At 40.0% G+C, this 22,188-nt stretch overlaps 4 protein-coding genes across 4 annotated transcripts; 2 read left to right on the top strand and 2 right to left on the bottom strand.

Annotated features, from left to right (window-relative positions):
• Positions 1-999: 999 nt before the first annotated feature.
• cd74a (CD74 molecule, major histocompatibility complex, class II invariant chain a) lies at positions 1,000-5,832 on the top strand. The gene is made up of 8 exons (XM_086017840.1): positions 1,000-1,168; positions 2,024-2,190; positions 2,836-2,930; positions 3,764-3,820; positions 3,892-3,978; positions 4,056-4,113; positions 4,854-5,057; positions 5,183-5,832. The coding sequence occupies exons 1-8, from the start codon at positions 1,089-1,091 to the stop codon at positions 5,221-5,223; spliced, it is 789 nt and encodes a 262-aa protein (XP_085873966.1). The 5' UTR covers positions 1,000-1,088; the 3' UTR covers positions 5,224-5,832.
• An 883-nt stretch (positions 5,833-6,715) lies between these two features.
• On the top strand, positions 6,716-17,815 carry LOC147151770 (uncharacterized). Its single transcript, XM_086017838.1, has 19 exons — positions 6,716-6,737; positions 8,294-8,373; positions 8,462-8,519; positions 9,956-10,017; positions 10,085-10,135; positions 10,240-10,368; positions 10,775-10,849; positions 10,946-11,028; positions 11,277-11,387; positions 11,563-11,691; positions 13,206-13,342; positions 13,418-13,629; positions 13,706-13,765; positions 14,174-14,306; positions 15,912-16,033; positions 16,430-16,561; positions 16,778-16,945; positions 17,430-17,580; positions 17,661-17,815. The coding sequence occupies exons 2-19, from the start codon at positions 8,347-8,349 to the stop codon at positions 17,735-17,737; spliced, it is 1,917 nt and encodes a 638-aa protein (XP_085873964.1). The 5' UTR covers positions 6,716-6,737; positions 8,294-8,346; the 3' UTR covers positions 17,738-17,815.
• LOC147151769 (putative UDP-sugar transporter protein SLC35A4) lies at positions 17,810-19,291 on the bottom strand. Its single transcript, XM_086017839.1, has one exon. It carries the CDS (start codon positions 19,284-19,286, stop codon positions 18,327-18,329), a length of 960 nt encoding a protein of 319 aa, XP_085873965.1. The 5' UTR covers positions 19,287-19,291; the 3' UTR covers positions 17,810-18,326.
• A 207-nt stretch (positions 19,292-19,498) lies between these two features.
• On the bottom strand, positions 19,499-22,182 carry LOC147151768 (SLC35A4 upstream open reading frame protein-like). The gene is made up of 3 exons (XM_086017841.1): positions 21,913-22,182; positions 21,517-21,615; positions 19,499-19,695 (listed from the first exon to the last, which is right to left on the bottom strand). The coding sequence occupies exons 1-3, from the start codon at positions 21,925-21,927 to the stop codon at positions 19,504-19,506; spliced, it is 306 nt and encodes a 101-aa protein (XP_085873967.1). The 5' UTR covers positions 21,928-22,182; the 3' UTR covers positions 19,499-19,503.
• Positions 22,183-22,188: the final 6 nt, after the last annotated feature.

The raw sequence follows: 22,188 nt of genomic DNA, 5'->3' as shown, positions 1-22,188 counted from the left end.
AGTGTGAAGTCTAAATCCTTTCTCTTCCTTGAGTTTTTTTGTTTTTAAAAAGGTTCCGGTGTTTTACCATGAACTATAAAATGTAAGCCAATGTAGTGATGCATCGGAATCAGAATCACATCGAATCATAGGACTCTGAATCAGAATTGAATCGAATTGTGAGCCTCTGAATTGTAATCGGATCGAATCGTGAGGTACCCATAGATTCCCACCCCTACAAATTACAGTCAAATATCCCATGACAGAATGGCACAGGCAGAAGCTAAGCTTATTTAAGCCAGGCCTTTTCTCCCCCTTGAAGTAATGTATAGCTGCATTTACCTATTTACATTTCATGCAAATACAAAAAAGACTAAATGAAAATGGCAATAAATAAATCATCATACAAATCATTCCCTACAACTTTCAAAAATAGCTTTGCGAACAAGTTTTTTAAAAACTAAAAGTGATTCAGGTTTTCCAATATATATTTGCATCATTCCAATATTTCACTCCAACCATAGAAACACATCTCCTTTTAATTCCTTTAACCGCTTTTTGCACAATGAACTTAGTCATTTGGGATCGGCTCTAGCTCACCCATGACCCCAATGACGATAATCACCATTGAAAATGGATGGATGGGGGAAAGCCCCTAAAAACACTAAATTTCCTGGCATATAAAACTGCAAATGAGGAAATAACGCCAACATTCCAATAAAAACTACAACTGTCATCACAGGAACCCAAGCCTTAAATTCTGATTTAACTCGCTAGTTGATAAAAAATAAATAAAAAAAGCTTTTTCATTAATGTGCTGATAGTATTCATTTTTATGTCAAATATTCTGTTGAGATGAAATGGGAGGCTATCAAGACTAAGTAGACTTTGGGATCTTCTGCCTCTACCGACAAGTGATGCACTTCTTAATTGACCAATCACAGCTTTGCTCTGACTAAGACCGCCTACTTTTTTTATTTTGTTATTCCCATATCAACTTGTCTGGTTCCTCTTCCTCTTTTAAGGGAGGTATTTATACAAGAAAGCTTTATAGACCCAGTGTGGGTGCACTAGTGTGACAGGAAGAAACCTAGAGACAAAGTCAAATAATGGAGGAGGTAGGTGAAAACGCACCTCTGGAGAGGACAGGCAGTTCTGAACCTTTGTTTGATGGGGCAAGATCCAGAGGGTGAGTACTGGTACCAATTGAGCTTCTAATTATTTGCCATTTGAATTCTATCGAACCCCCTCCCCATGAAGTTTCACCTTACTTCTTGTGTTTTGTACATCTTCAATTCTAAACATTTTACACTTAAAATAGAGACCTAGTTAACACGGGAAATTGGTGTATTTTTTAAATGCGTAGGTGAGTTTCATACTTTCGGTTTTTATTTCATAAGAAAAAGCTGGGGGGGGGGGGTGTTCTTTAAAGTAGAAAGTATCATAATACAGTATTGTTAAGCAACTTTTTTAAGACGATAATCTTAAAGAGAGTTTGATTTATTTTGGATCTTTTTTGAGTGCTTTTTTTAAGATGTTGAATTTCAAAGTCTAGCCGATTCTATTGGCAATTATGAGAATAAAAATACTGCCACGACATTGTAATAGCTAAATAGTAAGTAAGAATCTAAGCAAAATATAGCGGGGTTTTCCGAGGTACGTTATTTGGAAGTTACGAACGGCGCGCGGTTTGATTAACACAAGCACGAACTTGCTGTATAATTTTGACTTTTTAAGTACAGATTACTGTAAGACTTCACTGCTGACTGTATTCGCAGAGGCCAGATGCCATAGGTTATTAAAAGCCCAATATTTTAGATGTGTTATATTTCTAAGTAACTAACCAAGAAAAAAAAATGAACTCATTAATTAATCAATACAGTAGTTGATTTAAAACTACAAAAGTAAAAATGAAATACGTGCTGCTCGTGCTAGTGAAGTTAGTGTCCAGCATCTATACGGGCATTTGTCATTTTTTATGTTGACTTGGCTCCACTGAAGTCACACAGAGCTATTTAATCAATTCTCCTTCCTCCCCCCTCAGTGGCTCCAATAGCTACGCCCTGAAGGTGGCAGGCTTGACAACGCTGGCATGTCTGCTGCTTGCCAGTCAGGTGTTTGTGGCCTTCATGGTGTTTGACCAAAGGCAAGAGATCCAAACGTTGCAGAAGGACTCTGACAAACTCAGCAAACAGCTGCATGCAGCTCAAGGTAAAATAATGAAACACACTGCGTGGTGTTGCAGGGCATATACAAGCAAATAACCATTCACACCTATTGGTGATACAGTATAGCAAGTTTTGGGAATGTGAGAGGAAGCCAGAGTACTCACAGCAAACCCACACAAGCACGGGGAAAACATGTACACTTCACACAGGACTGAGCTAAGATATAAACTCAGAAGCCCTTGACTGCGAGGCAGACATGCAAAGCGCTACTCTACAGTGCTGCTTGACGTTAATTTAATGTTATTTATAGTCACATATTCTACATTTGAATAGTTTTGCCATACAACACAGCCCCGAAAAAAGTCATGAAAATTGGGTACGTTAATCGTAGCCACTGCAATCTCGTGGAAGAATATTATGCCTGTACTGCAAGTCGCTGGCATAAATAGTTTTACAAAGATACATTTTATTTGGAGTAAATAAATAACATAACTTGGGCTGGACAATAGTGTGCTTACTTCAGGTGATAATTAGTCACTTTTGAAAAAATAGGTACAGTATTTGTAAGTGGAAATTATAAATACATAAATCCAAATTGACTTACTTTTCCTAACACTTAATTCCAGTAACTTAATACGACTGCAACAACATTCTCAGGCCATAATATTAGTTTTCAACTTCCCCACAGTGGCTCCAATAAAGCTGCGCGATTCAATGAAGAGCTTCCCAATGATGCACTCATTTGCAGAGTTAGCATCACTGGCGACCAAGGCACCCGTGATGGTAAGTTCTACCACTCCCTTTCTGAAATGAAATACAGGAATTCCTCATATGACGACGTTTCGACTTTACAACGCCCATGCATCCTCCTCCATTTTGTCCCCTGCAGCACCATAGTGACTGCGTTTACATGCAGTCAATATTCGGGTTAAAGTCAAAATTCGGATCTCTGAAACATTCTGAATATCCCGTTTACATGATTGAGCGGACAGAGTTGCTCCGGCATTTGAATAACCCACTGTGTACGGCGACACGCGGCGTCATGACTCAAACGGACGTCATTTCCGCCTGTTACTTTCAACTGTCAATAAAACACTTGATATTCATGTCACTCGCCACATGAATGAAGCCGCCGGTTTCCTCCTCGCTCCAAAAGTGTGCTTTTGTGCTGCGCCTCTGAGCTCGTTTACCGCCGCTTGTGTATTTGCGATGAGTTTCGCGTCAAACAACGCACTTCCTGTAATAGAAAGACCAGCATTCCTTGCGGTTGAGCATGCGCAGAGTGTCTCGATCGTGTCTGCCCGCCGGCAGAATCTTTGCCTTTTTTGCCCTCCTCTCCTCTTTCTCCATCCACTTCTCAGCAGTAATGCTGAATACGGCATCTTATGCTTTTTATTTTTATGTATTTAAATGTTTTTATACATAGTATTTTGACGTAAATTTCCACTTTAGCGGTGAAATCCGACATATGCGGAAATTCGGGTTACATCGCCAGTGTAGGAACGGAACTCGTTCGTAAAATGAGGACTTCCTGTGTAATAAAAAGGGATAAGAGCCAAATATTATAACCTACAGTATTATTGAAAATGACTAAGATTTATTTTGTGTCCTTATAGCAGGAAGAGAGGAAGAGGGATTCCGTTGGCATGGATGAGATGATTGATCTCATGGAGGTAATTTGCACTCAGGATTTTTTTTTTTCTACATCCTAATTTTAATTAAGTAAATGAGGTGACAATTTTAGGAGAACTTTGAGATGCCCAAATTCAACGACACCATTCTGGGGAACCTGAAGAGCCTTAAGGAGCAGCTGAACCAGAGTGACTGGAAGGTGAAGCAGTCATGTTCAGAAACAAGAACACATGCGCGCCCAAACAATTTATAATAATAGAAAAAATATTTTTGCAGCACTTTGAATCCTGGCTACGTAACTGGATTATCTTCCACAAGTCTACAATGCCTGCTGGTGAGCAACACTACTACACCTTTCTCCCCAAAGAATCTTCAATGTGAGGATTTAGCAGTCGAATGACTACTAAAATAATAGAGCAAAGACCTCTACCAAGGCCAAAATTTCCTCAATCAGCAAGCAACTATACACATTCATACATTTCACAGCCTGTGTAATGTTTGCTTCAGATTTTGTGATGGGTCTCCTCCACATAGTTTCACTGGAGGTTAGTTGAGTAGTGTTTCCAAACCCTTATTGAGACATTCCACATATTTTACGTTTGAAAGATCTCACGCCACGCCACAAACAAAAGTGTTACAAAGCGTGTATACAGTGGTACCTTGACTTACTAGTTTAACTCGAATTACTTGCCAATGAAATCCAATTTCCCCATTGAAAAGTTTCAGCCCCAACAAAAACTGCACCATTTTTGTTGGGTTTTTAATACGGAAAAATAACACTGTATCATAAATAAGAAATAATGAAAGAGAATGTAAAGAAATAAACTGGCTTTACAAGGTGTAATTGCTGTACATAATGTTGTATTTGTGTGTTTCACTTGTGTAATTAAAAACACAAACACCAGAGGGCTTTTCAACCATCAGAATAGAAACACAATTTCCCTATACATTAATTTCCACTCTGTCTACCGGTTATCTCCTCATGCTCCTCATTGCATCAGAATCAACAGATAAACATTTAATATCAGTGGGGTTTTTTTGTTGTTTTTTTTTCCATTTTAATCTTGCATTTAGGATCTTCTACTAAGACCAAGTGTCAAAGGAGTGCAGAAGTAAAAGGCAACCGACTGGGTTCCTTCCGTCCTGTGTGCGACATGCAAGGTCGCTATGAAGCCGTTCAGTGCTGGCACGCCATCAACATCTGCTGGTGCGTGGATGTTGACAGCGGTGCTGCCATCTCGGGCACCTCCATGGCAGGCCGCCCCCACTGCAACAGAGGTAGAAGTTTATTTTAGGACCTTTTGTCACTAGTAACTTGTAATTCAGTGTGAGGCTGTCTGTCATCAATGCTATCAGATAAAATTGATCCTTTTTTTTTTTTTTTTCTATCATGCTCACTTTAGTTACGATTGAGGATTCTGCCTTCACAGATGACGAAAAATGAAGCCGAACGCTGTTTATTTCTTCGACTGGTGACTTCATATGCTTAATGATTATTTCACTTCATACACTGTAATGGAACTAACTAACGCCAACTCCCGTAGTGGGGCAGGCTACATTATGCGTGATTGCTTCTAAAGCGGAAAGCTTTTTAGGTTACTCAAATCCATTTCCAATGAAATCTCAAAATTAATCACAGTATATTTTGTGGAGTTGTATTTTGTTTGCCTTTAAAAATATTTTGAAGGGGTGTTTTTTTTTTTTTTTTTTTTTTTTTAAACACAGCTCTTGTATTGGCTTACGTTGGATTGTGCTACCATACTTAATAGTCGAGTTTTCATGGCGACTTTTTTGTCTCTTCCGATCGGCCGTTTACTTCCGCCACACTGTTAATCAGATCAGCCGTGTGACGTGCGGAGATCAGTGTAAACATCACGTGATCTATCAAGATGGAGTTCATCTATTTAGCACAGTATTCACGATTGTTTTAACACTTTTATTAAAGCAGCATCTTGATTAAAAATGTATGTGGCTTGGGTGAATCATTTTAAGAGATTTGCAAATAATTTTATTTTGGTGCAAAGAAATTGAAATAAAGTTTGCTTAGAGTCAATTGTGCCTCTCGGACTTGAGTTTTATTTTGTTTTTAATAGTTTGATTCAATCATTGTATTATATTTTTTTTACAATTCTGCACTAACTTCCTGTAAGCAAAATCTCGGTATGAGTTCAATTTGTTTCAGAATTACCCTCTACAGTTTGTAAATGTTCAGAGTAGTGGTTCTCAGTGATGTGTATCCCCTAGTGAAGCATTTTTTTTCAGCCAAGTACCCCCTAACCAGGGCAAAGCATTTTTGATTGCGAAAAAACCCCCCAAGACTGTGCTGTGCCATCACTGTCTGATTTATTAAACTTTGGAACTCCTTTTGTTCAGTGGTCTCTCTCAAGCTATTTGGAAATAAAAAGATAATAATAAATAATAATAATAAACTTCAGATAAATAACGACTAGCGACCATAAAAAGGATTATCAATATAAAGTGTCCCCGTTTGGGATCATAGTAAAGATCTGTTCTTGAAAAGAAATCATTAACTAAATTTTAAATAACTAAAATTTTCAAATGATTGACAGGTTAATGGCATATGACAGATTACCGGTAGGTTGAACCATTCTGGTATGGGGGAGACTAGGTTTTTAGGATACTGAAATTGCATTAATTTTATGAATGTACATTGACAGAATTTGATAATTATTTTTAAATAATGTTTGCCTAGATGCTACTTTTTGAATATATTTTAAAATCTCCCGAGTCCCTTCACCTCAACCCATTTGAGAACCATTGATTTACTGCAGGGGGGCACGGTAGTTGACTGGTTAGCACGTCCACCCCACAGTGCAGAGGTCATGGGTTTGACTCCGGCCCCGGCCTTCCTGTGTGGAGTTTGCATGTTCTCCCCCGTGCCTGCATGGGTTTTCTCCGGGTACTCTGGTTTCCTTCCACATTCCAAAAACATGCATGGTAGGTTAATTGAACACTCTATATAGTCCCTAGTTGTTATTGTGAGTGTGAATGTGAATGTGAATGTATATGTAACATACAGTGGTACCTCTACTTACGAACGTCTCTTCATACGAAATTTTCAAGTTACGAAACGCCTCAACAGGAAAATATTGCCTCTTGTTACGAAAGAAATTTCAAGATACGAAAGGTAAAAATACAGCATGGGCTGCCACTCGCAGCTCCGGAGTTTCCTGAACGCAACATACTCATAGCTGCTCTGCCATTGGCTAGCCTAGCATCTTCCTGGCATCCCTTTGGCTAAAAGGGACCTCTACCGTATGTGTCTGTGTGTGCAGATAGACAGGTAGATAGTAGTGATGGGACTTTCGGCTCTTTTTAGAGAACCGGCTCTTGCGGCTCGGCTTACTTAAAAGAGCCGGCTCCCAAATGGCTCCTCAGATTTTTCTGTTGCTTTAATCGATATGTTACCAATAGGAATGTAACATTATGCACAAAGCGAATTAATAATTAATTTGAAAAAATGTATTATACTACTATATTATTATAGTCTTTATTTTTTCACTCTACAGTGAACTTTTAACTAATTTAAACTTTTAACTTTTTTATACTTAGCAACTTTAAAGTCAAGCAACACAGAATCCCTGAAAAACACGACACCAAAAAAAAGTAAATTAAAAATATTTACTTTTTAGTGCAACAACAAATAAACTATGAAATACAAGAATAAACTTTTAGCTTTTTTATACGTAACAAATTTAAAGTGAAACAGGATCCCTGAAAAACACACAAAATATAGATTAACATATTGACAGATCTACAAAAAAATAAATTATAAAATACAAAACAATTTGAGATTTTTATACACTCAACAAAATTAAAATCAAACAACACAAATTCCCTGAAAAAAATGCAAAACACACAACATAAATTAAAAATATGAACTCTTCAGTGTTACAATAAATAAACTATAAAAGAGGAGGAGACTAACATACCAATACTGAGTTATAGAAATATAATTCAAAAGTGTCAATAAGGAATCCAATATTTTGGGGGTTACTTGAAATTCAAGAGTTGTTTGTTGTGTTGTTGCTTTGTTAACTTAATTTGCTATCTTACAAACCTTGGGAACAATAACAAAATCTAATATCACATAGCACTCAACTTTTTGTACAAATTTCCTCTATAAATACATTCAGAGGCTGCACCGACCCTGACGTAAGACTCATCTGGGGTGTGAAATGGGTCTTTAGCTCATTAGTTGCTATATTTTCTTGATATTTCATCATTTAGCAATGACATGGACCATTAGCTATGGCTAAACCAACTACACAGTACTGTATTGAAACAAGACAGAAATGATACAAAAAAAAGCAGATTTGTCCTTCACTTTTATTTGTGCTTTTTCCAATTATTTACATAAAACTACACTATATTCATGGCTGATGGCTGAAATGGCTTTGTAGCATATAATGTCTTTTACTAAATTCATCCTTTCTTTTACCTCTTGGTAATCACTTTGAGTGAAAGTCGATTCTGTGTCCTTCATAATTTAGCAGAGTGTAATATAATCCACGTCTGCTAGTGGCCATGCAAACATAAGCACAGCATGTGCTCCATGAGCATGCAAGACGCTGTGAGTACTCATTCTTTTGTTGCAAAATGGCAGATTTTTTTTTTTTTTTTCTGTTAAGTCTCCGGTGACCTTTATTTTTTTTCTACAGATGTTAATGAGGGATAGTGAAGCAGTAAAAGTGGGAGTTGTACTAAATGCAATATCAGGTAAGACTTGTTCTCACAATATTAACCTACTAATTACTGGAAGTGAGTTACATTTGTGGCAGCATGGTGAACTTACGTGGCACGTCTTCCTTACAGTTTTAGGTTCTTTTGGAATCTTGGCTCTGGCTATCCCTTGTAGAGTTTGCATGTTATCACCGTGCTTGCGTGGGGGTTTTCTCGTGACACATTGCAAAAACATGTACGGTATGTTAATAACTAGTTCAATGAAATCTTAACTGCCCATCGGGGTCAATGAGGGTGTATATATTGATTCAAATGATCAGATCATCAGCAAGCTCTTCAGAGGCCTGATAACGATCCTGATCATTTGAACAGGTGTGTTGCAGCAGGGAGAGATAGAAAACATGCAGGACAGGTACCTTCGAGGACCGGAGTTTATGACCCCTGGTTTGAGGTTTGCCTGGTGGAGTGTGAAGGACCCAAGTGCAGGGAAGCGGGGAAGCAAGTATTTACTTCAAAAATCGTCAAAAAAGAAAACAAGGCAAAACCTAAATTCATAAAAGTCAAAAGGGTTTAAAAAAAAAAAAAAAAAAACAAGATTCAAAGCAGGGCTGTAGTACTCAAGTCTGGATTCGACAGTTTTTTGCTGTCTCTGACTCGACTCGGACTCCTTGGCATTAGACTCGGCCATTGGACTCGCAAAATGGTTTTATTGACTTGACCGAGTCCAACTATGTTTTTATTCCTGTAAATTAATGTCCTCCTTCAAAAACTTCAAATAAACGTTTTCAGGTTATCAAAATAGCCATCAATATCGGCCTTCAAAGCACACACTTTGTTTCTTTCAGTCATGTCAGCCAATAGTGGGGGTTACAAAATTTGGTTTTACCAACCATCAAGAACTGGCATCAGCCACAACATCTAAAAAACAAACAAACATGAAGCAACATGCAGATACTGTAAGAAGACACATTTGTAGACAAATAGCACAAGTTGAACATTGTTCGACACTTACAGAGAGGCGCCACCAAAAGAGGCAATTGTTTTTGTTGGGTATCTACACATACGGTTAACAAAGCAAAGGGTTCCATGCCTTCTAAGAAGAGTGTTGAGCATAATGTAATTTCTCAAATTTTGTGGTTGTGAAAATAGTATTTTTCAACTAAGAAACAAAATGATGAGACAACAAGTTTCACGTGGACAAGGTGTGTAGCCACAAGGGGCGAGGCTGATGAGAACAGGCAGAAACAAAAACCCAACGAGCAAGACAAGACATGAAGAAAGCAACACAGGCAAAGCATGAAACAAAGCTCAATCTAATCAAAACAAAGTCAACAACTCAACATGACACAGATCATGACAGAAATCAGCTGGGAAAAGCTCCAGCTCCCCTGTGACGCTAATGAGGACAAACTAAATAGAAAATGGATGTATGGAGTTCAATTCATATTTGCATAATGGCTTTTCTCTCAAAGGTAAAAATTGTGTCTTCATTCATGAGGATGGACAAAGTTTGGACTACATCTCAAAAGATGAGGTACTCTCACGGTACCGTCTCACAATCTTTGCCTCTTATGAAGTCGCATCAATGCTTCTCCAAACAGCAACAACAGCGCCTGTCATTCGACCAAGCCGCGACGGTGGAAAACATGCAGGTAACAACACGTCTGTTCTTTTTTCAATTTCAATGTAAGTCTCCTTGCACAACAGCAGCCAGCAACATGTCCAGGCTTTAAGGTGGAGTGTGTGCCACTGACAGAAGTTCCACGGGGAGCTCCTGCGGCCGCTCGCTGATTACACATGTGGAGGTTACAGTGGGTCACTGCTCATATGCGCAGCCTCCATGGAGAACATCGGCACTCTGATTGACGACGTTATCGTCCAAGAGGTTTGTTACAGTTTTGTAACATTGCCTCAACTTTGCACTCGGGGCATGTTACAATCACACTGAATGCAACCTCTACGAAGGGAAATGAATCATTTTCACAAAATTGGTCGGAAAATTGTCATTTGGATTGACTATAAATAGCGCGTGCCTTTGTTCGTCTATCTATGCGAGCGACATAGAGTGACAGGCAGAACCACTACACGCGCTTCCATTAGATGACAGAGATTTCAATTAACCTGTATCATGTTCAACTGAACAGGCTCATATTTCAGCATATATACTTTTTGTAACATTTTTTGTTTGGTACTGTGCCTGTCGTCACATTTTTCTAATGTGAAATATTTGCCTTGTTTCAATAACCAAAGGTAGGGAAACCGTTTGTTGCCTACTTTGTTTTTTTTCTCAGGTGTTGACAAACGTGTTCAGTCATGTGATGCCGCTTGCGAAAGAGAAGCTGTTTGTTTCTGTGTCCTACATTCAGGTCTGTTTTTTGTGACGCCATAACATGGCAGTGAAGACACGACATTGTGAACAAGTTCTTTTTATTCCCCTCTTTCTTTATTTATTTTTTGCCTAGTTTTATCCTGACGGCAGTTCGGCAGACCTCTTGAACCCTGACACACAAACTCTAGAACTTGTCCCTCATCCAGTCCAGGGAGGGTGAGTGTACATCAGTGATTCCCAAACAATGTGCCACGAAACAAAGAGAATAGACTGTTAGGAATAAATGAAAACAATTTCATGGAACACATATTAGAATTCAGCTTGTAAATATATTTGTAAATGACCGCTCATTACTGATGTAAACTATGTGCATTGGCTCAATGAAAATTAGGAAACACTGTAATCGCTGACACATGTATTTTGCTTTCATTACATTGAGAAATTAATTTTTGTTTTCCACTTAGTGTTATCAGAGGTTTGGGCGAGGTCTGCGTTGGCTCTGCAGAGGAAGCCTACGCGCTCTATAAAACATGCAGGGAAGCACAAAAGGCCAAAGAAGAGTCCATTTCAACAAGGTAGGTCAAATGAACTCTGGCTGTGTCTGGCAGGGACTCGCACTGTGTGGTGGTTACACAACCTAGAAATAAGTGTTTGACTGGATCACGTAAAAAGACTCACCTTGACCTGCTTGCCCGGCTTTTTGGGTGGAGGTTTATTGTATTATTTATCGACTGCTTTTGTGTCCAGCAGAAGTAGTTGGCTTTTCACAGTGGCGCTGGAGTGGAAACTCCAAGAGGGCGAAGTGGCCTTTCAGCTCTGTTGTAGCAAGCTACGGGTGTTTGTTCTGGTGGGAGGAGCCAGCAGGATGGACCTCACGGGGTCTGTTGACAACACGCACACGTTTTACATAGTAGTCATCCAGATCCAGATGCGCTGATACACAAATATGAATACATTAAAATAGATGGTGGCCAATCTTCACAACTCCAATCACAACACATGCATTTTCTATATTGTTTGTCCAACAGTGTGCACCCTACATTGCAGCACAGTTCATTTTGTGCCTTTTCAGCAGAGCACTGTATACGCAAATAGATGCAAAAGCACTGTGATTAATCAAACCTGCGATACATGTGATGGCTGACTTTAGCCTCTTTAAGTACTATATCTAGAAAAGAGATTAATATCAATATGTAGCACTTAATTTCAAGAAATGTCTTCCAGTGTTTACATTTTCAAAGGCATTCCTAGCAAATCACAATGTCCCATCATTGGTGAGCTTTTTTTTTTTTTTAGAACAGGTCCACGGCTACTTATGTGGTCCCTGAACGCTACCTAGTGGCCACGGGCACCACATTGGTGACTCCTAATATAAGGAATGGCTTGGAGCCAGTCACAAGATGGAGTTATGTCACTTATGACAAAAACTCCTTTCAACTCTGCATTTCCTTGCACCTGGGTCTTTTCAGCACATTGTGAAAATTGGCTCTGGCCTCTCCCAGAGCATTTTTTCCGGGTGTCCAGTCCAAGTTATAAATGCAATGATATGGAGTCGCTGACCTCTCCAAAATGATGAGAGTGATAAGATTTCTTTAAAGGGGAAGTCAACGCAAACATATTTTTTTCAATAATATGTTCTATGCAAGCCCACTAGTTGAAACAGGGCCTTCTGATAAATATTGCGTTTGTGGGATAAGTATTAATCCACTCGTTTTTAGCCATCTCTGGGGGCGGCCATTTTGTCTTCTGTCGACTGAAAATGACATCACAACTGCTCACAATGACCAATCACGACTCAGATTCAGAAAACGGGTCAGCCGTGATTGGTGTCATTTTCAGTCGACAGAAGACAAAATGGCCGCCCCCAGAGATGGCTAAAAAGGGGTGGATTTTTCTGCTTAACAAACGCAAAATTAATCAGAATGCTATGTTTCAACTAGTGGGCCTGCTGGGAACGTATTCTTGAAAAAAATGTGTTTGGGTCGACTACCGCTTTAAGTCAGTAATGGTTGCTTCTCTTTCACTTACACTTCCAATTCCATCACTTCAAATGTCATATAGTGCTTACGGTCCTCTCCCAGGTATTTCATGGGGAAAAACCAAGAGTTACCTGAAGCACAAAACACTCTTAAACATGCCGTTCTCTGCTTCACTTTTACCCCAACAGCACCAGCAATCTGTTACCGTGACCAAGCAATTTAGCACCAGTTATTTAGCAACTTAGTAAGTCGGGTCCTATATGTGCCCTGCAAATTGACTGGCGACCAGCCCAGAGTGTTGTCAGCTAGGTGTTTTCAATGATTGCAATCTAAAACATCAAAGAAATGTTGAGTAAATTTCTTACCATTCCATATCATTGTTGGCAGCGTTGTCATTTCATGTCATGTCTCTAGCGTCAACCCACTGCTGAAGGTTATGGATCAAGTCCCAGGTGAAGCCCAAAAAAACGAGCCGCTCTTGCATTTCCTTCTAAACGACGCTCTCACAGGAAATAACAGGACGGCGCTCATCTACTTTATCCAACCTCAAGGTGCTTTGCTCTGCTTCTCCCCACCTCCATTCTAACCTTTGCTCGAAACTTGAGTCTTATTCTTCCTCATTGCAGGCGATTTGGATGAGGAGACGCCATCTGCTTTAGCTTTGGCCCAAAAAGTGAAGCGTTTAGTGACGAGGGCCTCACAATTTTGCTGGAGTCCTTTGAAAACGGAGCAAGAGATCCGAGGTCGTATTATGGAGCTGAGACATGTGATGATGTCAGATGCGTCTAATGGGACGTATAACATCCACAGGCTTGCTGAGCTCATCCAAAGCCTTCAGGTCATTTATAACATCAACATGGAGCTATGTATCTATCAAACATATTGAACTCATAAATGGGTGGTTCCTTTAACAGATTGTGAAAGAGCAGTCATGGGAGAAGAAAAGGGAAGCATCACATAGGATTAAATTTAAGGTTTGACTCTTCCTTATACAGCCATTTAAGTAGAAGTGGTGTAAGCAAAAGTACTCACATGCTGTACTTAATTAGAAGTACAGACACACACAAAAACAGGCCTATTTTGACAAAGTAAGAGGATTGTAAAAGTTTTGGATTTTGCATTATAGTTTATTTTTCTTTTATTTTACTTTATTCAGTTAGTTTTAATTTGGTTATTGGAGCAGGTTTGTTAGTTTTTATTTTTCAAAAAATGCTTTGTTTTGGTAGTTTTTATTAGTTTTTGTATTTTTTTATTTTTTTTTAATATTTGGAGTGTTGAGTTCAAGTAAAAGAAAACAAAAAAAAAACTTCCTTCTGTACAGAAGTACCACCACTAGTTTATTACCTCCCCACCCTAAAAAAAATATTCTGTTGGTCTGGCAGCTGTGCGGGCCCCAAAAGAGCCAAATGCACAGTCATTTATCTGGAGGTCACAGCATCGACCCCAAAAGGAGTTCCGACACTGTGAAAAGCTTGCAGGAAGAGTTGCGGCAGGAAATGGAGGCGCATGTAAGAGGTAACTGGACACTTCACAATTCAGTACACCTGCGCAATCACATAAGATCCAACATAAGAGGTGTCCACAAATTCCACCTATATTAGCATAATTGATTATATCATTTATGATAATTGCACAGTGGATTTAAAAAGTCTACACACCCTTATTCAAATGCCTGATTTTTGTGATATGAAAAAAATGAGACCAAGATAACTAATTTCAAAACTTTTTCCACCATTAATGTGATGCCTAACTAACTAAAAAAAAACAATGTGAGATAATGTGTTTGCACAAGTGTGTTCTACGTTCAGAATTAATCATTACATTCGAATGCATGTTGAATGCGCGGCAGCGCACCACTGCCACCATTTAAAGGGAAAGTAAACCCCCCAAAATTCTTTGCACTAATATGTTCTATTCTGCCTTCACTAGTCTAAACATGGCATTTTGATTAAAATTGCGTTTGTGCAATACAAATTAACTGATTCACTGCCAGACATTTTCAGACCCTCTTTTACCCTAACATTTGAAAAAATATATAAATAAGTTCCTAGGATTGAATGGCTGGACTGTGAAAAGACAAATAAATATGTCAACGGCAGTGAATGCGTTAAGCAGCAAAATTCGCCCGTTTTTAGCCATCCCAAGGGTGGCCATTTTGTCACTTCTGTGATGTCATTTTCAGTTGACAGTGGGCCTGCATAGAACGTATTCTTGTAAAGAAAATGTTTTAGGTTGACTTCCCCTTTAAAGGGCCTTTCCCTTCCCCTCTCAAAAAGATAAAAGAAAACAAATGTACGGTAGACCACATGAATGGTGTAAATTATCTTGGTCTTATTTTATTAGATCGCAAAATCCATTTGAACAGGGTTGTGTAGACTTTTTGTATTCATACACCTCTGCATCATATTGAGCATATTGTAAATAAGTAAACATTACAAAGGCCCCTTGGAATTCAATGCACTTGTACACCACTGAAAACGTCCTCTAGAAAATCATGGCTGTAAACGACCACATAGAATCCTACACGGTAGCCGTCAGTGTGTTTTATGCAGCAAGTCGCATTAAAAATAATAATCCAGTTCAATGCATACAACACAATCTACAGTACATACTAGATGTTTTAGTAACATATATATCCCCAACAGTTATACATATCAACTTAAATTCATGCACCCTGACCATTTCCGAGGACACACCACCAACGTTGCTGACTGACACTCAATCGTATTTTGAATCCGTGTCCACGCATGCTGTTTGCTTTTATTATTCCTGCACGTGTGTAGATGAAGCACGTGTGTTAATCCACCAAGTGGCGAGTTTACAAATGTATTGACCCTTAAAAATATCCTAAATTTGACTTTTTCCAACTCATTGAATTCCAAATACTGTTATTTACACACAAAATGTGAACATGTTCCACAATAAATCCAAATACTTCCACGAATCTAATCTAATAACGAACATCTCGTCAAGTGACTGTACAGTATTCTTTGTGACAATCAAAACTGAGTCTTATAATTGTCGTAAAGACAAACCTTTTTATACACCCTTGTATTGTACATTATTCAATAGCACAATGATATGGCCAATGAGTGTATGTCATGTTTATCATATCTGCAGAAGACACAGGGAGCGTGGAGAAAGTCCGGGAGAGCGTAACAAGAATCCTGCAGTTGATGGAGGCTGTTCGAGAGGAACAGATAAAGAATATTCCTGCAGATGAATGTGACCTCTGTCTACAAGTAACACGCTCCTTTGTGCCTATTAATATTACGATTGTGTAATATAAGTTAAGTTGCAAAATCCACCTGTTTTTAGCCATCTCTTGGGGCGGCCATTTTGTCACTTCGGTAGACTGAAAATGACCGGGGGTAACTGGGATGTAATTTTCAGTTGACAGAAGTGACAAAATGGCCGCCCCAAGAAATGGCTAAAAACGGGTGGATTTTGCTGTTTAACTCATATTCCACAAACGCAATATTAATCAGAATGCCGTGTTTAATGAAGGTGCATAGAATATATTACTACAAATAATTGTTTGTGGGGTTGACTTAAACTTTACTCATTTTAATCCTTTTTGTATGTACAAGACACTCTCACTAAAGCCCCCCCCCTTCCTATTCTTGTTTTTTTATAAGTTAAATGATGAGTATCAGTTGGAAGACTGCCATGCACACGAGTGTAGGAGGCAACTGAAGGAGCTCAGCAGGAGATTAATTCAGCGGGACGTGGAGAAAATGGAGAGAGACTTGACGAGGGAACAACTTCCAGTAAGCCAATGAGATGCTGTATATGTTTTATACTGTATTATTCGGTGTGTTATCTATCTTAGGAGAGAATGCTGAGTCACTTGTTAAGCAGATTCATTGTGAAAAAAATGACCATCAGTGCATTTTGGGGGGATTGTGACAACTATAAAACACACGGTAGCAACAAGTAGGGAAGCTCAGATAAAGAAAACAATCAATCTGAATATATTTTGTCAGACCAAGGGCATGCAGCGAGAGCTGCTGGTGATGAGCAATGAGAAAAGGGTCCTGGTGCTGCAGATGGAGGCCCTGCAAGCGGAGGCCCAGCAGGCCCACAACGACCTGCTGGAGCAGCATCACAAGCATCAAAATGAGCTGCGACGTCTGAGGGAAGAGAGCCTCCAGGTGTGTCTGACCATTGTAGGCAGTCAGGGCGCAAATGCAAACATAATCATTCATATTTAGTTTTCCACTCTTACAATTCTCTCCTTTACTGAGCGTTACAGCTTACCTTCCCCTTCAAAATACAGTATTCAGTAATTTTACTTTATATATTTTGTAATTTTATTGGTCTATAAAAATGCGACATATGTTGACAAACAATATAACAATGCTCATTGACATATATTCTTTATCATCTGCAAATGTAGAAAAATCTCTAATATTACTGCAATTTACTGAGTCAGTTGTCAAAGTGTTCTATGAAGGTGTCTTTATATCTGTATTATACAGCCCCCAAGTGGCCAAGGCATGCACAGGAGCAGCACAGTGTCCAATGAAATGAACTGTTTAAGAATACCACAACCCGAATTGGCATCAGCAATTAAAAGTCTAAGAAAGTTTAAAAATGTAAAAAAAAAAAAAAAAAACATTACGTTTTCCCCCTCAGGTGTTCAGGAGGTTTCATAAATCGAGCGAGGATCTGAGGCGGAAGTCTGAGGCCAGATACAGAAGCGTGCTCCTGGAGGCTGTGCACGATGCCGTTTACCTATCTGCCCAGAACCAGCAACTGCATACTGACAACAAACAACTGCGTAAAAGTGGGTTTAGGTCTACACCTGCTCTTCCGACACTGTGCCTCACAGGAATTTTTCTGTCTTACAAATATTTTTTCTTACAGCTCTGGGGGAGTTGAAGGATACTCTAACCAAGCGAGGTGAACACAGGACCTCTGTATTGCCTCCACAAAGTGGCTGAATATGAATAAAAGATGCAGGTGAATGGTAATTCACTGGATCTTATGATAATACAGTAAATAAATGACACTCCTTAACATGTACCATTTATTTGTCAGTCATGAATGGAACTTTTAAAACATTGAAAATTATGCCATACACGCATTAGGTATGCAACTCGTATCAATTACTTTGGTGGTAATCCAGTGGTGTGAAAGTGTTTAAATGGTAAATATAATTCAATCTCTCTATTTTCTGCCTTGTCCTCATGATCTTGAGGCTGTCCAACCTGACTTTGGACAAAAGGTCTAAAGTCCGCTGCGGTAAGCTCCAGCTCACCCGAGACCCTAATGAGGACAGATGCTACAGAAAACGGATGGCAAAGAGGGCAGACACTTTGATGCAGTTCTTTTGTATTGCATTCCATTAGACATGCATACATAATTGTCCAATGAGTGTTAAAATGTTAGATTTGTGAAGGCAATGTTAAATGTTGATACACACACACACACACACAAACACAGAATGTGTGATTGAAAAGGCACGATAAAAAAAAGAGAAACCAAACAATGAGTTATAAAACAGTGATTGAATCTTTAGTGAAGACTCCCCTATGTGTAGTAAAGAAAAGCTGCCAGGGCGACCATGGCCAGTGGCATCAGGAAGAAGAAAGTAAGCTGCAGCCCTAAAAGTGCCCACGACATCACGGCGTTGACCAGCATGGAGCAGGAGATGACGAAGAGCCGAGTGATGCCGCTGCCGTGTTTCAACACGACAGACATCAGGAGGCCGTTAGCCGCCTGCCCCGCTATGATGGCCCAGACGGTCAACGAGTATCCTTCCAAAAAGCTCTTGTCACTCGCAAGGGCAGCGAGGGAAGACAGCCCGTTCGTGAGTACGCCAAAAACGTAGAGGTAGACATTTTGCAGACTGAGCGGCAGCTTCTGACTCTTCAGCACCTTCTCTGTATAAACAGCAGCCAGCCCAGATGCGCAGCAGTACACGAGCATGAGGAAAAGCCCCCACGCTGTGATATGAAGCCTGGCCCCTCGCTGCGCAGCACCCACGTCTGCCGAGTCCAGGCTGGAGTAGCTGTGGCTCACTCCTGCCGCCATGAGGAGCCCCAGACTGACCCACTGACCCCAGCGCAGCCTCTTGCCCAAGCACAGGGAGTAGAGCAGAGCAGTGGCTGCAATTTTGAGGTTGCTGAGGACCTGGAAAGAACTGGGGTCCATGTAAGCCTGCATGAGAACAACCAGATTGTTGTTCAGGGCATAGAGCGCGGCGGGGACGGCGTAGGGGGCCACGAGGGACAGGGAGGGAGGGCTGAGTAAGGCCGAAGCGCCCCCGGTCGTAACGAGAGCGGCGAAAGACACGAGCAGCTTGGCCAGCTCGATCATGACGACGCACGAGGACGGGTCGAAAGGGACGCGGCCCTCGACTTTGCTCAGAGCGATGAGCGGCGCGTGCGAGCCGTAGATGAGGACCATCACGCACAAAAGGGCCCCCCACCGCAGCCTCGGCAGCCACCGCCTCCTGTACCTTGCCCTCTCATTCTGGATCACAATCATTGTTGATAACACAAGATTAAATAATCATTTACAACATGAACAGCAGTACAATTAAGGCAATCTCCAGGAGCAACCAAAGAAAACATGTCATGAAATGTGACGGACCAAACGTCGCGAGGGGAAGTCTTACATTGTAAATAATAAGCAAAAATTGCTGATTGTAATCCGTCACTGACCAAACAAGAAATAGCGCCAGGCTTTCATTGGTCCTCCCGAATTACTTTTTTTTCAAGTTGCTGAGAAAGTCTTTAATAGTCCTTTCAATGTTGGGCACTTGATAGTTCTGTGCTGCGTACATTCCAGTGACGGCCCCCAGCAGCACCCCGAAGATGGCGGAAGAGCGCAGCTTAGCCGCCACATAACCAGCCAGGAAGCCTTTCAGGAACGGAGATCCCAACAGTGAGCCACCCTGCAAGAGGAAGTCATTAAATTCCCTGTACACTGAAAATAAAACTCATATAAACAGCAGAGGCCACAGAGAGGAGTGTTGATAGTAACCTTGCCAAATTTGAATGTTAAAAAAAAAAAGAAAAAAAGGCAGAGTCGAGCAGTCACAGTCCACACACTGACATTCACATCAGACATTTTTTCCACCCAATCACTCTTCCGCCTTCTGTTTGTAAACGTGCACACTCACGCCAACCACAAGGCGCTCTAGAGCGGCTAAACCAGAGTCCTATCTGATGGACGAGGTCTTTTTGGGATGTAGCTAGCGAGCTAATTGTGTGTTACCATTGCGCCGATAACTGCTGATGCCAATGAAGGTGCTCAAATTCGGTCCTCAAAACTGACATAGTTCTCAGTCTTGGCACGTTTTTAGCAATTATCTTCCAACATGTATAATGTATTTAGAGAAAAAAAAATCTGAATTCACTTTTCAGAGTCTTTTGGTTCATTTAAAAAAATTAAAATGTGTTTACAGTGTGTGCGTGGATGTTTAAAATGACATACCGGTAAAATTGATAAGGTCTCTTATGTTGTAGATTTTCCCTACTGTGGCATATCCGCCGTAATAAATGGAGCTGTACTGTATTATGGAAATTAAATTTTTATTTTAATTGCCTGTATTCAAATAGTTGAGGCCCTGGAGTGCCTGCCTAATCATCAAGTCTGAAATGAAATACCCAGGTCATTTTTTAAAAGGGAAGTCAACCCAAAACTTTTCTTTAGAAGAATTTGTTCTATGTAGCCCCACTAAACACAGCATTCTGATTACTATTGTGTTTGTGGAACATGAGGTAAGCAGTAAAAGCCACCTGTTTCTATCCATCTCAGGGGGCGGCCATTTTGTCACTTCCGTTGACTGAAAATGACATCACAGTTACTCAGGGCTCAAGTAACGACCAATTATGGCTCAGCAGCAACAGGTGAGCCATGATTGGCCGTTACTTTTTAAAAAAAAAAAATTTTAAGCGTAAAAATAACATTATAAATGCAACCTCGGTCTTGTCTTCTGTATGAACACATGCGTCGCCAAAGTGACCCGCATGCGCAGACCAAGAGATGACACTCACGACGTATTGTTTACAGATGTAAATGTGGTCCAAATTTATGATATAAATGGAAAATGAATCTCCAAAGATCAGGCATTGATATGAACTGACAAAAACGAGGGACATTTTTGCACATTAGTTAGTTTCAGTTAGTTTTTGTTTTATTTTATTTTGTTAATGAAAATAACCTTTCACCATCGTCTGAATTGGCAGCTTGGCTGGCTGGAGTCCTTGAGCGAAATAGCCTCTTTCAAGCAGTGGCTGAAGGACAATTGCGTCAAAGCCAAAAGGTAAACAGAGGTACAGTAGTACTAGCACGATTAGTTTTGGCTAACAGTGTTAGTGTTGACTTCTGATCACTAGCACATGCTAAGTGGTCGACTTTGAGATAAGGATATTTTTGTTTGGCAATGTCATGGGCCACAAGTGTAATTTGCAGGTTTAGTGATGAAATACAATACAATCCTAGGGGCTCTCATTTTTAGTATGTCTGATATGGTATTAAGGCGCAAGGAACATGTTTGAAATTATGATAAAAAAAACAACAACATAAAATTAAGGTCAGCTGACTATGAATGTGAATGAAATTATATAGGCAAAACTAGTTTCCAATTGAGTATTATAGAGTATGTAGTTGAAGAACACATCACTCTACTGATTATTACTGTAATATTAAAAAAAAAGATTCATGCACATTCCTACTTACGTACTTAAGTCACCAGCTAGTAACCACGTACCTGAGGAATTCCTACTGAGATTTCGTTCTCCACTCGCCTCTGGATCTCCTCCAACTGATTTTTGAGCTGCGTCAGGTCTTTCAACTGTTTCAAGGGATCCTAAAATAGACAAACGCTTCATGTTTCCACTGGTCATATAAACCATCCTAATTCTTTATGTTTTAATGTACGCAAACAGCCAGCGATGCTTTACAATACATTTACGGTCTTTGCAGCAGAGAGATTCCCATCAATAAAAGTTAAAGTCCGTTAATTACACACTGGTGCGACCATAGCTTCGGGAACAGACTGTCACACTTAAACTAAACCCATTTACAATCGAGCGCTCCTTGTCGTGACTATGGGCTCACTTAATATTCAGAGTTAATGCCGCAAAAGCCGGAGTGGTATACCAACCTTGTCATCCGCCATTTTCCCTCATCAAGTTGATCAGTGCTCGATTAACTAACCTAGACCCAGCGTTGCGATTAGTTAGGTCTGAAAGCGACTCTTCGATAAATCAGGATGTACTTTGGTGTTTTGTATCGAATGCGCTACTATCAAATTAAGATTAAAAATTCAAATTATTCATTCTTTTTACTTCACTATTATCAGTATCGGTGTGTTTCATGTCCAATCCGACGGACGCGTGTCATTCATACCGGAAAAAGTGTCACCTTTGTGTGTCAAAAA

This window comes from Filicampus tigris, chromosome 2, assembly GCF_054856515.1.
Source record: "Filicampus tigris isolate MCC_2025a chromosome 2, RoL_Ftig_1.0, whole genome shotgun sequence".
Taxonomy (NCBI): domain Eukaryota; kingdom Metazoa; phylum Chordata; class Actinopteri; order Syngnathiformes; family Syngnathidae; genus Filicampus; species Filicampus tigris.
Note: the sequence above shows the minus strand (reverse complement) of the source record. Positions and strands in the feature narration are given on the sequence as shown.

Bases quoted from the DNA above. Each gene is read 5' to 3' on its own strand.
- cd74a (XM_086017840.1), top strand. From the start codon at position 1,089: ATGGAGGAGGTAGGTGAAAACGCACCTCTGGAGAGGACAGGCAGTTCT. The intron at 2,931-3,763 runs GTAAGTTCTACC...GTGTCCTTATAG, and splicing joins CGACCAAGGCACCCGTGATG to CAGGAAGAGAGGAAGAGGGA. The intron at 3,979-4,055 runs GTGAAGCAGTCA...ATATTTTTGCAG, and splicing joins TGAACCAGAGTGACTGGAAG to CACTTTGAATCCTGGCTACG.
- LOC147151770 (XM_086017838.1), top strand. From the start codon at position 8,347: ATGTGCTCCATGAGCATGCAAGACGCT. The intron at 10,850-10,945 runs GTCTGTTTTTTG...TTTTTTGCCTAG, and splicing joins TTTCTGTGTCCTACATTCAG to TTTTATCCTGACGGCAGTTC. The intron at 17,581-17,660 runs GTGGGTTTAGGT...TTTTTCTTACAG, and splicing joins CAACAAACAACTGCGTAAAA to CTCTGGGGGAGTTGAAGGAT.
- LOC147151769 (XM_086017839.1), bottom strand. From the start codon at position 19,286: ATGATTGTGATCCAGAATGAGAGGGCAAGGTACAGGAGGCGGTGGCTG.
- LOC147151768 (XM_086017841.1), bottom strand. The intron at 19,696-21,516 runs GTACGTGGTTAC...TTCCTCTTGCAG, and splicing joins TCTCAGTAGGAATTCCTCAG to GGTGGCTCACTGTTGGGATC.